The sequence below is a fragment of the Monocercomonoides exilis genome (genome assembly GCF_001643675.1).
Source record: "Monocercomonoides exilis strain PA203 chromosome Unknown scaffold9-1957334, whole genome shotgun sequence".
Classification (NCBI taxonomy): domain Eukaryota; phylum Preaxostyla; order Oxymonadida; family Polymastigidae; genus Monocercomonoides; species Monocercomonoides exilis.
In genome coordinates, this window is record NW_027150554.1 from 1,650,185 (window position 1) to 1,666,061 (window position 15,877).

The 15,877-nt window shown below is 41.3% G+C and overlaps 8 protein-coding genes across 8 annotated transcripts; 7 read left to right on the forward strand and 1 right to left on the reverse strand.

The window, feature by feature from the left end:
• Positions 1 to 318: 318 nt before the first annotated feature.
• Positions 319 to 1,680, forward strand: MONOS_16548 (uncharacterized protein; the record flags this gene model as incomplete). The annotated part of the gene is made up of 1 exon (XM_067869455.1): positions 319 to 1,680. One exon carries the CDS (start codon positions 319 to 321, stop codon positions 1,678 to 1,680), a length of 1,362 nt encoding a protein of 453 aa, XP_067732647.1.
• Positions 1,681 to 6,634: 4,954 nt separating this feature from the next.
• On the reverse strand, positions 6,635 to 7,261 carry MONOS_17219 (uncharacterized protein; the record flags this gene model as incomplete). Its single annotated transcript, XM_067870117.1, has 2 exons — positions 6,635 to 6,861; positions 7,000 to 7,261. The coding sequence occupies 2 exons, from the start codon at positions 7,259 to 7,261 to the stop codon at positions 6,635 to 6,637; spliced, it is 489 nt and encodes a 162-aa protein (XP_067732648.1).
• A 391-nt stretch (positions 7,262 to 7,652) lies between these two features.
• On the forward strand, positions 7,653 to 10,175 carry MONOS_17220 (uncharacterized protein; the record flags this gene model as incomplete). Its single annotated transcript, XM_067870119.1, has 1 exon — positions 7,653 to 10,175. The coding sequence occupies one exon, from the start codon at positions 7,653 to 7,655 to the stop codon at positions 10,173 to 10,175; it is 2,523 nt and encodes an 840-aa protein (XP_067732649.1).
• Positions 10,176 to 10,213: 38 nt separating this feature from the next.
• On the forward strand, positions 10,214 to 11,980 carry MONOS_17221 (uncharacterized protein; the record flags this gene model as incomplete). Its single annotated transcript, XM_067870120.1, has 3 exons — positions 10,214 to 10,965; positions 11,281 to 11,642; positions 11,727 to 11,980. The coding sequence occupies 3 exons, from the start codon at positions 10,214 to 10,216 to the stop codon at positions 11,978 to 11,980; spliced, it is 1,368 nt and encodes a 455-aa protein (XP_067732650.1).
• Positions 11,981 to 12,104: 124 nt separating this feature from the next.
• On the forward strand, positions 12,105 to 12,311 carry MONOS_16018 (uncharacterized protein; the record flags this gene model as incomplete). Its single annotated transcript, XM_067868925.1, has 1 exon — positions 12,105 to 12,311. The coding sequence occupies one exon, from the start codon at positions 12,105 to 12,107 to the stop codon at positions 12,309 to 12,311; it is 207 nt and encodes a 68-aa protein (XP_067732651.1).
• Positions 12,312 to 13,061: 750 nt separating this feature from the next.
• On the forward strand, positions 13,062 to 13,292 carry MONOS_16019 (uncharacterized protein; the record flags this gene model as incomplete). The annotated part of the gene is made up of 1 exon (XM_067868926.1): positions 13,062 to 13,292. The coding sequence occupies one exon, from the start codon at positions 13,062 to 13,064 to the stop codon at positions 13,290 to 13,292; it is 231 nt and encodes a 76-aa protein (XP_067732652.1).
• A 22-nt stretch (positions 13,293 to 13,314) lies between these two features.
• Positions 13,315 to 13,761, forward strand: MONOS_16020 (uncharacterized protein; the record flags this gene model as incomplete). The annotated part of the gene is made up of 2 exons (XM_067868928.1): positions 13,315 to 13,369; positions 13,502 to 13,761. The coding sequence occupies 2 exons, from the start codon at positions 13,315 to 13,317 to the stop codon at positions 13,759 to 13,761; spliced, it is 315 nt and encodes a 104-aa protein (XP_067732653.1).
• A 356-nt stretch (positions 13,762 to 14,117) lies between these two features.
• MONOS_16021 (uncharacterized protein) lies at positions 14,118 to 14,726 on the forward strand (the record flags this gene model as incomplete). The annotated part of the gene is made up of 2 exons (XM_067868929.1): positions 14,118 to 14,138; positions 14,283 to 14,726. The coding sequence occupies 2 exons, from the start codon at positions 14,118 to 14,120 to the stop codon at positions 14,724 to 14,726; spliced, it is 465 nt and encodes a 154-aa protein (XP_067732654.1).
• Positions 14,727 to 15,877: the final 1,151 nt, after the last annotated feature.

A 15,877-nucleotide genomic window follows, 5' to 3' on the forward strand; every position in this document is an offset into this window, starting at 1 on the left:
TCCTCTTCCTCTTCCTCTTCCTCTTCCTCTTTTTCATATTCTTCCTCTTTATCCAAAAAGCAACAAAACATATCGAAAAATACGATAATAACTGACAATTCTTCTTCATCCAATAGAAATGAAAATGTGAGGGTGAGCGAGCAATTTCTTGAATATGTTTCTTCTCCCACTCTAATTCCTCCACATGCATTTCAAGATCTTCTGTCTTCATTTGTTAAAGACAGCATCACTTCTCCATCTCAACACAAAACCCGTGAAGACAATAGAATTTGTTCAAATCATGAAAATTCTTCGCGTATCATGAACAACAGAAACACAATGGATATTTATTCTTCAACTTGTTCTCCTTCTCCATCGATTTCTTCAAGTGTCAAAACCGCTTCAATTGCTTCATCAAAAACAAAGAAAGGATTGGAAAATCTTGGAAACACTTGCTATCTTGCCTCTCTCCTTCAATGCTTCTCTTCAATAACTTCACAAAAACAATCAATTATAACAAACACAACATCAAAAAACAATTTATCTTCTCGTGTTTTGAGTGTTTGTCAACAACTTGCAAAAGATGGAACATTAGTGCGTTCGTGGGTCCCATCACTGATCAACAAATGGGAAACATTTTGCGGATACGGAAGTGGGCAACAACAGAATGTGATAGAGGCATTTGAAAATCTTCATCAACTTCTTCAAAATGATAAGATAATTAAAAAGGACACCTTCAATCCAGTGCTCATTACACATTTCAAATGTCAAAAATGTCAAAAAGTTTCAAATCATTTTAATGAATCTTGTTGCAATATTGTCATCAATGCATCATCACCTCACAAAGGTTTATCTTCACTTTTTGCAACAGAAATTTTGGATGGAAAGAACAATGTTTATTGCGATGAATGCAAAGAGAAATGCTGTGCTGCTCGATGGGAGGAAATGGCTGCATTTCCAGAGGTTCCAGCCATCTGTCACGAATGCACTGAAACTTCTTGCTCTGCACCTTCAAAAACCTTCGTCATGGAAACCGATAGAGTGAATCAGCGTTCGTTTTGCAAAGGATTTTCAAATGATAATTTTCAACATCTCCTGGAGAACTATAAAGAAGTGTATTTTTATCATTTTGTTGGGCAAATTCTTCATAAACAGTTGGATCAAAGAAATGGCCATTATATCGCTGTCATCAAAAGAAATAGAGGAAACGATGTCTCATGGAATATTTGCAACGATGCTGATGTGACAGAACTGAACATCGAAAATTGGACAAAGGCATGGAAGGATCTTTACGCACAAGGTTACAATTCATCACTCTCATTCTATACCAAAGAAAAAACAAAACCAACGTTTTCAACTATTCAATTTGGTGGTTCCTCCTCTTCTTCAGAAACATCCAATAACAACACTTTAAATAACACATCAACAACAACAACACCATCATCATCGTCTCCATTCATCACACCATCTCCTCGAACAACTTCCATTTCACAACTTTCTTCATCAATCACATCTTCATATGGATTAGAAGCACTAAATGAAAGAAAAAAGAAAACGTGCATCTTTTCTCCCAACGAGAAAAGATTGATCTTCAAGCCCAAGACGAAATTATGGAAAGAGTTTTCCGAAGAAACAAACATCAAAGTTTCTTTGTCACACTTCTACAAACTTACCACCAACTTCTCCAAAGCGAAAAGATGAACTGACCTTTGTGGAATGTGTGAGAAGTTGAACTATCTTGAGAACAAATTAAAGTCATCTCCAAACAAAAATGGACTTTCTTCTGTTGAGCTTCATACACTCAAACTTCTTCGTCAACACCGACTTGTTGCTGAAATGCAACGAAAACACTATCAATCAACTGTCGACAATCTGAAAGAGGGAGAGGCAGTCTTCGTCTTCGACTTTAAAGAAAAATGGAAACTCCCCATCAGAAAAAATCAACTTCAACAAGAATTTTTCAACTATCAACAAGTCTCCCAATTCACAATCATCTCACTTCAAAAAATCAATAATCAACAAATAAAAAGAACATTCAACTTCTTCTCCGACTGCCTTTCTAATGATCACAGATTTGTCATAGAGTGTCTGGAATCTGTGATCAAGAGACACTTCTTCTCAGACACTCACACTTTTAAGTTCTTCTGCGATTCAGGTCCACACAACCGAAATCGCTTCCTCCTTCACTTCATCCTCTCCAAACAATCCAAACTTCTTAAAAAGAAAAATACTCAACTCAACTTCTTCGCTGAGCACAATGGAAAAAATATCTGTGATAGTGAATTTGGTGCGTTAGTGAATGCAATCGACAACAATCTTTCGACTGAACACATCACCACACTTCATGACTTGATCAACTTCTTCGAAAACAATATGAACACTTCGACATCGGCTTCTTCAACTTGACAATCAAACATTTTCTCAACATCATCATCAAACTCTTCACCATCTTCAGCATCTGTCAATAACTTTAAGTGTGAGAGACACTTTGAAGAATATGTACCATCTCAGCAAATTTCATGGCCTTCACTGTCCGTTCCCCACATGAAGGACTACTTGTATTTTGAGCGCAAAGGCTCATTTGTCTGTGCTTCAGCTGTTGGATATCTTCCTCAACGCTCTCTGGTTGCCCTCGAATCTTCAACAATGAAAGAAAAAGTTCAACGTTCAAGGAAGTCATTTCACACTGATATCACATCATCTAACTCTTCTCTTCTTTCTCAATCTTCTCAAGATCTTCTTTCAAGAAGATTTGATCTTTTTCTTGACTCTTCATCTTTAAATGAATCTCAAAATTGTTCTTTTGGTGTCCCTAATTAAGAAACTGGTTATTGTGCATGCTTAGCTGGCACTCTATCGGAAGGGTGCTGGACATGACTGTTCGTTTTAGATTTTGCAGCCTTCGGGCTGCTTTATCCGGACCTGGATACGACGAACAGCCTCCCAGGTGCACAACAGTTAGAATCCGATTGTTAACTTTTGGTTATTGTCCCTGATATGTCCCTATTTATTTCTTGGTTATTGTCCCGCTTATATTAGTATATATCGAGATTCATTAATAGAGAGAGTTGTGAGGGAATTCATTGTCTTTGGGTGAGGTTTTTGGAAGGGAGAGTACTTGAGAGTGTGAAATGTTGTTTTATCATTGTGTCTGTTTTTTTTCTTTGTTGGATTTGATCTTTTTGAGTCAAAGAGAAAGAAATATCAGAAAGGGGTGAGTGGATAAAAAACAAAGGGTAAACAGTCAAGTTAGTTTTTGAACTTTTAATATAAGTATTCTTTTTTGTTTGGAATTGTCGTTGATACCACGAATTTGTTGAAATTGTACTATTTCTTCTTATATTTTTTATTGTTCAAAATTGTTGATATTTAGTTGATATTTGGTGATTGTTTAATGATTATGTGATTGAATTATGTTTTACTGAAAGTTGATGAATCTGATTCGAGATTTTCTGACAGTTTTCAATTTTATTTATGATCGAAATCATGAAGAACTTTTTGTTTTTTTATGTCATTTTGATTGGTGAACGATTGATATTTTTTAACGTTTTTCTCTCACTTCACATTGTTAGTTTTTCCATATGTTCACGAAAAAGTGTATTTAGGCATATGACAAATAATAATAAAGATATCAACAATAAATAATTTCCTTTAAAATACGAAAACATAACAAATCAATCAAAATCATCATATAAGACAACAAAAAGCTATTATTTTCTAAAAATATGTGTAATAAAAAATCTCTATCACAAAAGTGGTCACTAATTTTTTTTCGGATTTTGCAACAAACAGACATTAAAAGATGTGGGGAAGCTGTCTGCGTGGAAATCTGAGAAAAAATTAGTGACCACTTTTGTGATCGCCAGTCATTTCAATTTTCAGTTTTATAATAGTTCCGATCGTTCAACGGATCAAATCTGATGAGAACCTTAATAAAAGTGTTTTTCTAAATGACTGGCGATCACAAAAGTGGTCACTAATTTTTTCTCAGATTTCCACGCAGACAGCTTCCCCACATCTTTTAATGTCTGTTTGTTGCAAAATCCGATGAAAAATTAGTGACCACTTTTGTGATCGAGCTTTTCAATTTGACATATTTTCAGGAAAATGGAACGTATTTATAATTTTTTGTATTTTATTGTGTCAAAAATAAATATGCATTAATTTTCATGTGGATATTTTTGTGAGCAAAGCGCAAAGCAATTAATGTATTTGAACCATATTCTCATTTTATTTCTATTAAAAAAGCTGCAATAATAGCAACCAATACGATTTTTTTCATAAATAATTTGTCAGCCTGAGATGGAATATCAGTGAAAATGAAAGAATAATAATTCATCTTTCAGAAATATGTCTGTAAGTGATTCTATTTTAATGAGTATTTCTTTGACTTTATTTTTTATTTCATCATGGTTAATTGGTTTTTTCTCCATTATTATTAATTCAATCTATCTTTTTTTTGATTCTCTATTTTGACTTATTATTTCTTTGAATATACTCTGAACTTATCTTCATTGATTTTTAAAATTTATTTATAAATTTATTCATCTGACTTTTGGATTTTATTTTTCATGTTTATCGTATATTGATAGCTATTTATCGTGACACAACGTGCATTGAAGATGGAGAAAAAAAGATGAAAGCAAATTAACTAAATAATGAAGAAATGAATTTCTTTTTTAATTAAAAAAGATTTTTGGAGAATTAACAGTTCACTTGAAATGAAGTTTAATTTTTGTTGGATGAAGATGAAGAAAGAGAACATGACGATAGAGTTCAGAAGAATCAGAAGGAAATATATTTTCTGAATGAAATCATAGCAAAGAGAAAAGAAACAGGAGAAAAACCATTTGAAAATTGATTCGCACCAGCTAATTAGCATATTCAAAAGGTGAATGAATAAAAAATCAACTTCTTCGTTGGAAGCACTTCGTAAATGGCAGAGGAAATGATGTGTTCTTCAGTGGAAGCAGCATAACCCAATCCCCATTTGAGAATTGTGGTTCAACAACTCAAACTAAAAGAGTGTGGAATCAAGGAACTGCTGACAATGAAACTTTCAATGGCTGGCTCCCACTCATTGCCCAGAACAAAATCGTTGCTAGCAATGGAACCGATGCTGATGTCTGTGGAAGACCCCAAAAGACCCCATGTGCCGCCATCGAATATGCTCTCAACGGCTTCATTTCCCTCCTCCAAGAAGCATCCCTCACCCTCCTCACCTCAACATTTGTTCCTCTTCAAACACTCTCTTTCAGCGCGGTTGACACAAAAATCACTGGAAATGACACAGATTCCACCAACATCGCCTCCAGTAGTATTCCTCAACCATCATCTTCTTCTTCTTCTTCTTTTTCATCATCTTCTTCTTCTTCTGCTGCTGCTAATGCTTTTTCTCAAAAATCTTTTTCCTTTCCCCTCTCGTCCTTCCATTCATCTCATCCGTCTTCCCATTCTCGCCTATTCCCTTTTCGGTGGTATGTTTTCAACATCAGAGGAATGTGCGAACATTGCTTCATTTTTTTGCTTGAATGAAGTTCAGTCGCACGACTTCAATGCTTTCATCATCATCTCAAACTTCTCCCCATTTATCGAAAGATTGTTCCATTTCACATTCCTCCTCTTCATCGTTTTCTTCCTCATATTAATCATAAGCCGCTTTTCCAAATAACACATCCACTAAATTATCTTCCTTATCTCCCTCTTCGTTATCATAATTTTCGTCTTTATTTTCCTCCTCTTTTTCTGCTTCTTCTGCTTCTGCTGCTTCTGCTGCTTCTCCTTCTTCCTCAGTTTCAGCTTCTCCTCCTACTCCTCCTCCTTTGCTGTCTCCAACACTCAGACCAGACTCATTTCAGCTCTCAAAGAACAAAACAGCAGACTCTCGTATTCATCCTCGTCTGCGCACAGCCAATCTTCCTCGCTCGCCTCTTTCAACACACACTTCATCTGCTCCATCACCATCCATTTCATCTTCTCCTTTCTCTTCTTTATCATCATCTTCTTCCTCCTCCTCTTCTTCTTCGTCGTCGTCATCTTCATCATCATCATCTTCTTCTCTTCCACCTTCTTCTCTTTCTCCCTTGTCCAACTCCACCTCCTTCCAGAAGTTAAGTTCTGCCAAGAAGATCAAGCGCCTCAAGAAGGATTCGAACCTTCGCCTGCTGTCGAGCCGTGTGTTGCGCCATCTTCGCACTCTTCAGAATGAGCAACTGGAGAAAGAGCTACTTCAACAACAGCAGCAGCAAATGAGGATGAACCAGCAGATGAGTCAACAGCAAGAGCAGCAGCAGCAGATGAACAGTTATACTCCAACTGTCAGATTTGAGCTTCCACCTTCTGATGAGTCTGCTTCAAATGAGACATCAAATGAGGGTAATGGGCAGATGGAGGTGGAAGAGGAAAGACAATCTTCTGTTGGGAATGCAACAGCAGATGCAATTGACACGGCAAGTGTGAATGAAAGTGGAAGTGTCAATGACAATGGCAATGGAAGTTTCAATGTGAATGAGAATATGAGTGAGAATGGCAGTTATGCTGCTTCTTTATCTCCTTCTCTGTCTCCCTCTGTTTCTCTTCCTCTTTCCTCTTCCCATTCAACGTATCCTCCTCATCTTCCCCACTCATCTCATCCATCTCAACTAACACTGTCTGCTCAAGTTCCTCTTTTATCTCTTAATTCTTCTTCTCCTTCTCTTTCATCCCTTTCCTCCTTTTCTTCTCTCTCTCCTCTCCCTTCTCTCTCCTCTCCTTCTTCAAGCAGCATCCGAACAAGATCTCTTGCTGCCTCTGACAGACGAGCCGGCTTCTGCAAAGAGCACATCCCAGCGCCGTTGGAATACGAAGAGCAGCTGTACTCAATCTTCACTCCGCCTTCGTCGCCTGTGAAGAAAGAAGGAAACATGCTTCTCTCTGCGCATTCAGCTGTTTATTCTGCTTCTGCTTCTATTTCTTCTTCTCGCCCAATGCTCTCATCTTCATATTCTGTCTCTTTCACTCCTTCCTTCACTCCTTCTGTACCTTCTACCATTTCTCCTTCAACTTCCTTTTTTCCTTCTTCTTCTTCTGTCTCTTCCTCTTCTATTTCTCCTGTCTCATCCATCTTGCCTATCTCCCCAATCTCCACTCTCCATTCTGTCCCTTCTCTTCCTTCTGCTGCCTCTTCTCCTTCTTCTCCTTCTGACTCTGATGCTGACATGCCCCCAAACAACCGCTTCATCCACTCACTCAGCAAATCTCTGTCTGAAATACTGTCAAAGAAATCAGCAGAAATCACAACCATTTCATCTTCTGGCAATCTTCCTCAGCCAACTAAATCTATTTTGGCTTCTTCTTCTTCTTCTTCTTCTTCATTTGTTCTTTCTCATACCTCAAGTCTTCCAACGCCCTCCACTTCGATCTATGCCATTCTCTCTCAGCGCTCAGATGAAGAGCTGCTGTGTCTGATTGAAGCATATCTGGCTGATTCAATGAAGAAGACGAAGAAGCGCATCAAAATGGAATTCAACGAAGAAGAGAGAGAACTGATGGAGTTGAGAAGAAGCAAGAAAGAACGATTGAAGCAGCTGAGGGCGGTGCGAGCAGCAGAGAAAGCAGAAGAAGAGAGGAAGAGGAGGAAGAGCGAGATGAAAGCGAAAGAGGAGAAGGAGGCGTTGCAGGCAGAGGCCGAGCGGATGATGAAGAGCAGCACATATGCTGTGCTTAGACAGAAGGCGCTGATTGCACAAATTGGTAATGACATCCCAAAAGTGCGGAGGATGTTCCCAGCAGCTGCAAAGTGTTTGGAGTGGAACAAAACAAAAGGAATTGAATGGTTGGCTCATGAAAATGTCACTTACAGAGAATTGGCAAATAATCCGGATTTCCCAACGCTGGGCTTTGGAATAATAATATTACCTTCTGAAGCTCGCAAGAATCCATCATTATTATTATTATCTTCTTCTTCCTCTTCTTCTTCTTCCTCCTCCTCCTCCACAAAACACCCCGCCAATCATATGACCTCTCCTCCTTCCATCGCCAACACCAACACAATTGACAAGAGTGTTTCTATTCTCCTTCGCCGTGCCGAAAGCATCGCCTCCTCCTCTCATTCTGCCTTCGTCTTCCACTCTGTCGACTTTGTTGTGCTCAAAGTGTCCCGCCTCTTCTCCTCCCGCGCCTTCGTCCTGGCTGCCTCCCTCGGCTTGTCTGGCGCTGAGCTCACTGCCATCTGGAGGCTGTTTGTGTTGTGTGTGTCTTCTGCGCATTCGCTCGTGCTGCTGCCAAATCAGTCGCTCCACACGCTGTTTGTGGGGTGTGTCTACGTCGTCGCTGCCATCTTCGCACAGACTGTGCTGTCAACACTGTTTGAGCAAGAGGTGGATGATGTTGATGAGCTGATGGAGAAGGAAGAAGGAGAAGGAAGAGGAAATGGAGAAGGAGATGATATGATTATCACAAACAACAAAGACACACCAAGATGGGTGTATCAGCTGTGTGAGGGAGAGAAAGAGAAAGAAGAGAGGAAGGATCTGCTGAAGAAGAGGCAGCAGCAGCGGAAGGAGATGCGGAATTCGCAGCTGCTTTCGAATGGTGTTGTGTTTTCGCAGTGGTGTGAGGCGTTTGTGAGATATTCGCTTGTTGGGCTGACAACAGACAGGATTCTGCAGCCACGTGCATTTCTGAGCAGTGTCAGTGCAGTGGATCCATCAAAGAGTTCAGTGGCTGAGCTGATGAAGCAGAAGAAGAAGGAGAAGAAGGAGATGGAGAAGAAACAGAAGATGATGACAATGTTGAATCAGAACAATACAATTTTCAGTGGAAATGGAGTGAGTTCATCTGATTCTCTGATGAATAGCAACATCAGTCGTGTCAGCAATGAAGCAGGATTCAAAGAAGTCAACAAAAAAGCGAATAAAAGCACAAAAAAGACAAATCCATCCATTCTGACGCTGTCACAGATCATCTCCACATACTGCAGATGCTTCCCTTCTGTCACAAACACATTGGAATCGAATCGATTCACTCAAAATGCAACTGACAGTTCTGAAAAAGCTAACAAAAGTGCTGTTTCTGTTGGCTCTGCCACTCCTCCTCTGACTCCAACATATTCTCCGCCTTCTTCTCCATCTCTCACTCCTTCAATGTCTTCTTCTTCGTTCCCTCCTTCCTCTTTTCCTTCCTCTCCTTCTTCCTCTTCCTCTTCTTCCTCTTCTTTTGTAATTCCAACAGCATCTCTTGCTTCTTCTCCTCTTCTTCCGTCTGTCACATCATCTTCCACTTCATCTGAACATTCCAATCAAATAAATCACCAACATCATTCATCATCATCTTCTTCTTCTTCCTCCTCCTCTTCTTCCTCCTCCTCCTTTTTCCATTTCTCTTCCCTCCCTCTTTTCCTCCAGCCCCGTTTCGTTGCCCATTACATCAACACTCTCTTCATTCCTGAGCTCCATCGTGAATTGGACGGCATATCAGCTGCGTTTGAGGCAGAGCTGAGAGATTTCGAAAAGCAGAGAGCGAATTACGTGGCTGAACAGCAGCGAGTGAAGGACAAAGAGAAGTCAGCTCCAAAAGGCGCACTCAGAAATATGCAGGTCATTCCGAAATCTTTGCGTTCTTCTTCTTCCTCCTCCTCCTCCTCTTCTTCTTCTTCCTCTTCTTCCTCTTCATCATCATCTTCTTCTTCTCATGAGAATTCAACAGCACTTGTGCCTCTTTCACATCCATCGACCAATTATTACTATGGAATGAAGCAGAGGAACATTCCTCACCCTCAGCTGATGCCTCCTCCTAGTTCATCATCTTCTTCTGCTTCTTCTTCAACTTCTTCTGTTTCTTTTCGTTCTCGTTTATCTTCCTCTTCTTTAACTTCTTCTTCTTCTTCTCATTTCTCCTCTCTTTCTTCCACCGCCTCTCGTCTTTTGGGCAAATCCTCTTTGAATTCTCGTCTTTCCATTGTTCCCTCGCACTCCAGGCGCTCCAGCAAGCATCAAGCACATCCTCCACTTAGCCCTCTCACTCGCACACAGACACAGCCACAAACACAGACACAAAAGATGAACATCAACAACTTGCTGAGAAGTGCTAATGATGAGGTGAAAATGGAGAAAGAGAGAGAGAAAGAAAGAGAAAGAGAGAGAGAGAGAGAGAGAGAGAGAGAAATGGAAGTGGAAGTGGAAGTGGAAGTGGAAGTGGAATGGGAATGGCTCAGTTGAATGAAGCGCCGAGTGTTCTGTCTCAAACAGTGAGGCAGATGAAGAAAGAGATGATTGAGATAAGCAAAGGAGATGTTGTGAAAAGAGAAGAAGACATGATCGGTGAGGACGGAGACAAGGGAAAAATAACACCAACAAATTCAACAGAAATGACATCAGATGCTTCTGCTCCTTCATCAGAAGCATCAACTGTGATGTCATTTTCAATAACTTCTTCTTCTGCTGCTTCTGCTGCTTCTGCTGCTTCAAATACTTCTTTTCCTCCTGCAACTTCATCATCCATTCCATCAAAGCAATTGCCTTCTCCCCGTTCTCCTTCAAAGAGAAGAAAGGGCATTCCATCTTCTTCCTCTTCCTCCTCCTCCTCCTCTCCTTCTCCTTCTCCTTCTCCTTCTCCTTCTCCTTCCTCTTCTCCCTCATCTTCACCCTATCCTTCCTCCACCCCCAGTTCCCCTCCACCCCCTCATCCCTCATCTCCCCTTCGCCATCAGCTGTCTGCCTCAGACATCGTCGAAGGGAAAAGGCAAGTGCATGCACCGAAGATGTTAGACCTCGACTTCCGAAAGCCACACAGGGGAAAGCCGAAAAGAGGGAAGAAGACGATTGGGAAAGAGAATTCATTGTTTGCAGCGAGAGAGGCGAGGGAAGAAGGAGAAGAGAGAGAAGAGAGAGAAGAAAGAGGAGGAAATGGAATGGATAGCAATGGTGAAGGTGTAAGTGAAGGTGTGTCATCAGATAGAGACAAGATGGATGAAAGTGACTCACTTGGATTTCTGAGTGAAGACGGAGAGTCTGCAAAGGAAGGGAAGAAAGAGGAAGAAGAAGAGGAAGAAGAGAATGAGAAGAAGAAAGAAGGAAATGAAAATGTAAATGACAATGAAGATGTTAACAACACAGTGAGTGATTCAAACAAAGTCAGTGAAGAACAGCAAACTTACACAAAAGAGGAAGAAGGAAGCTCAAATTCACTCAATCTTCAGTCTTCTTCCACTTCTTCCACTTCTCCTGTGGCAAACAAAACAGAATCACCTGGAAAATCAGTCAGAACAGCTGCCTCAACACACGCCCCGAATAAATTCTCGCCTCTAATCAAACTTTCGCGCAGGGCGAGAACAACAACACGCACATCGAAGTTGCTCAAAGCTGCAAATTTGCTACAGAGCAATACAACATCTGCTTCTTCTTCTGCTTCTTCTTCCACCTCTGCATCGTCAAGCGCTGGCTTTCCAACTGCCTCTTTCCCTATATCAAATGCTCAAGCCAAGAATCCCTCTTCATCATCATCTTCTTCTTCTGTTTCACTGCTGAGCATTCCATCAACTGCATTTGGAAGAGCACTCAAAAGAAGCGGCGGGAGAAAAGCGCTTGCTGCCTTCAAGCGAACAGTTCGTATGAAGACGCACACAGGCTCAAGAATTGCTCCACCCGAGTTCAAATCAGAAGTGCTGGGACTGACAAACAAGATGGGTGGAAGCAGCAATAATAACAGCAATAACAATAATAATAATAGCAGTGAGAAGAAGAAGCTATTACGTGTGGGGATGTAGCAAGTGCCGCTGAATATTCCACACGGAAGGCCGCCGAAGATGAAGAGGAAGCGGATGATTACTGCGATGGGGTTGAATCAGCAGGGGAAGAAGAGTGAAGGATGTGCAAATGCAAATGCAACAGCGCAGAATACGAGGCGTTTGGAATCAACTGTTGTAACATTGGCGAGAAAGAGGATAGTTTTGAAACAAAGAGAAGGAGAAGGAAAAGGAAAAGGAGAAAGAGAAAGAGAAGGGAAGAATAATTTATGCGTTTAAAGAGCTTCTTCCAGATGAATAGGAGTTTGGAAGACAAAGAGGAGCAAAGCGGAGATAGAAAGCGAGCGTGAGAGGGAAAGGAAAAGCGAAAGGAAAAGCATTCCTATCAAAGACAAGTCCGACGATGAGTTCGTATGATGTACTGAGTGTGCTGCTTTCGAGAGAGCTGGAGCTGCTACATGTGGTAGATGGCAGCATCACATTTGACTCTTCTGTGTCTGACACGAGTGAGACAAGTGGAAGAAGTGACAGAAACATTGATGGAAATGAATATGACGAGGAAGTTTTTGATGAGGATGAGGAGGAGGAAGAAGATGAAGACATGGAGTAAGACAGGATTCTCAGTGCAAAGATATTTTTGACAAGTACACGGTCCATTCGGCAGACACTGGAAAAGAGCAGATCTGTTTTTGAATATGACACCTCGAACACATGCAACTCGGCAAAAATGAGAGAAAACAGCTGAGTTGAAGCAACATTTAATGCAGCTGAGATGAAAGAGAGGCAGAAGAAGGAGGCACTTACGAAGAAGAAGAAGAACATACTGAAGCTGACACATGGAAGTATTATTCCTCTAATCAAGCCAGTCTTCCTTCTGCTGCCTTCAAATCTCGTTCAGGAAGAGGAAATCAAGGCAAAGACGCTCAAAAGAAAGATCTGGTAGAGAGGGAAAGGGAAGAACAAGTTCTATTTGTTCGAGATGAAGAGATGAAAGAGTGAGTGAACGGAGCAGGTGCAGCAGACACTGAAGAAGCAGAAGAAGACAGTGAAGATGATGACAATGACGATAGCGATGATAGTTACGTTAGCGGTGATGAAGACAGTTTGGATATAACACGATCTGCTGAAACATCAAATGCCGATGAAACATAAAAGACAACAGAAAGAAAAGAAGACTTAACTTCACGCCCTGCCCTGCGCTTCACTCCCAAGCAGCGAAAGATGCTTTCATCGGCATCCCAAAAGAGCAATTAGAAGAAGTCGCATGTCACTTTCTCACACACCTTAACCATCGTCTGCGGAGAGCTCAGTCCAACCCATCTGCAGTTCACCTTTCCTTCAGCTAAGTCCACAAAGGAAAATGGAGAGAAAGAAGAAGACGAGAACTCAATTGGCTCAGAAGGCAGCAGAGAAGCCAGACAGCACCCGCCAGAAGACACAGCAATCACGGCTTGGCGGCTGTTTCTGTGTCACGAAGGCATCTTGCCTTGTCTGCCATCAGAGCAGCACTCGGCAAAGAATTGCAGGCACATCTCAGAGCAGCTGCGGGAAACAGGTTTGCTACGGATTGTTAATTAGCGAGTTTGTCTAGCAAGACAGGTATACCAATGCAAATGGAGAAGACGGAGGAGGAGAAGGAGGAGTGGATGACTTTGGGATTATCATTCTGTTTGGGAGGAAAGGCAGACTGAAGACAGGGCTGGAGACACTGTTTTGTGGTCGATGCAGCAAGTTGGGAAGAATGAAGGCGCTGCTTTGCTCCACTCACTCGGAAACGCGCTGTCTCATCTTTTCAACCAGCTTTGACCACCTCAGCTCCAAAGTCCACAACCATTCCTTCTTCGCATGCTGGTGAAACAGGGAAAGTATTGGCAAATGATGCGAACTCGTTTCTGAGCCTGTTGTGTGGAACGAGGCTGTTCAGCTTGGGAGGAGAAGATACTGTGAGAGATGCACAACTGGTGGAGAACATGAGAAAGGAGATGAATGTGTGGAGAGGAGAAGGAAGGACAGCTGTTGAAGGAGGGGACGAGGCAAGAGGCACAGTTGAGCTGTTCTGAGAAGAGAGGGAAATCTTCAGCACTATTCCTGATGTGCAGAACAAGATCAATAGAAAGAATGATGAAAATAATTTCTCTTTGAATGCAGTGGAAAGAGAGTCATATGCAATCAATGCGAATATTCTGCTTGACCCGCTTTTGTTTGCTTCGTCTGTCTTTTTCGAAGACCAACCATTTCTGCTGTCTGCCTAGGAAAATACAATTTTTGTTCCTCCTCAAAGAACAGCATGCGTCCCATTCATCGAAGAAACTCTGTTCGAACTGACAAATTTGACATTTCAGTTTGCTCTGCTGCGCATAAAATGGACACTGAAAAAAGAGCAATATTCGATTCTGCCTTCTTCTCTCAAGTTTTCATGGGTACCTCTTGTCTACGTGTACCCTCTCATGCTTTCTTATCCTCTACCTTCAATAATCCGTACTCTGCCTTTTCAGCTGCTTTCAGCATCTTTCACTTCATCTTCGTGTTCTCAATACCTTCTCCATTCATTTTTTGTGTCGCTTCTATTTCCATTTCTCAGTCCATTTCATCCTCCAGTACAACACCTGCCATCATCTCATTCTCCACGCAACCACTCTGCCCTTCTGCCGCGTTGTCCAATCGCCTGCTGCTTTGTCTGCTGGCCACGCGCACTGCACTCACTGCTGTTGCAACCGCTGCTCACGGGCTGATGGTGAAGAAGGACTTGCTCCACAAAATATCAGCCATATTCGAGACACACCATGTCCAGAAACCTTCTTCTTCTCCTTCGATGTTTATTTCTGCCTCTCTCATCCAGCGATTGGAGGTTGTTGGCGCTGCATTCGCACAAGCCACACCTTCCGCTTTTGCTTCTGTCCAGCAAACATCTGAGTCTCAGTCAACTTCATTGGCACCGAATATAACAACAGATGCACTGGACCTGAGTGGATCTTCAAATTCTGCTGCTGACGAAGCTAATACAACTTCTGTTGGTATGCGATAAATGCATAAGGAACAGCAAGTGGAAGAAGAGGAGAACTTCCCTATCAGATAAAGAAAGACTAATTCTCAGCAATTCTTCCACATCAGCTTCAGACAAGCGTCACCTCCTCTCAGTTACCTCTCTCTTCTCTTTCGCAATCTCCCTCTCCTTTTCCCTCTTCTCCGTCATTCACATCAAAAAATTCTCCATCCTTAGTTTTCCTCCCTTTTCCTTTGACTCATTCTCTCCCACTTCAGAGTCGTGAACGGGTATCTTTTACTTTTTCTTTTCTCCCCCATCTGGAGCAATTCCTGAGAATTCCACGACGCGAAGTCTATTTTTTCAAAATTCTTTCTTTTTTTCAAAGGATATTCTTTCATCTTCACCTGCAACTGTCCTCCTTGCTCTGCTTTTGTTACAGCTACCATCTGATTCATCATCGTAGTCATCATCATCTTCTTCTTCTTCTGATCGTATTTCTTCATTTTTTGCATCTTCATAAGTGATAATAGCAGAAATAAAAAAGAATGGAATTTATGAAGAAAAGAAACGGGTTGAAGATGAGAAGATGATTGTTTAGTGAATGAAGAGAAAGAAGATAAAGAGAAAGATAAATTTATTAAAAACAGAATATTATGAATGGAATTTGGATTTAAAAAAATTGAAGAGATTTTAAAAGAAAAAAGGATAATATGGAAAAGGAGAAAAGTTGGAAGAGAAGACTTCAACGAGCAGTAAAAGAACGCTAAAACGGAGAAATAATCAATTGTAATTTATCTGAATCATTCCGTCTGCTGCTTCTTTTTCATGGGTGTCCTTAAGCACAGCAACAAACAGCAGGTAAGGGATGTAAGATGCGATGCTTCGGAGAGCTAATCGATGGTTGGGAAGCCACTTGGAAGTGCCAGAGAGTGCGCAGTCGCTTTGTCAAAGCGAGGCAATGTTAATCTCACAAAAGTCAGAGCTGATGATGATGCTGCAGGCAAAGGTGATATTCGGGACAGGCTGATCTGTTGCAGGTGAACAAGCAGCTGTCGATATGTTCACAGTTGTTCGCCTCTGAACTGGTCGAAAGAAATGGTAGTGAAGAAGGAGAACATCATGCTGAAGAAGCTTGTTGACTTATTTAAAACAGAAAGATGAAAATAACACGCTGAATCATTCAGTGGATA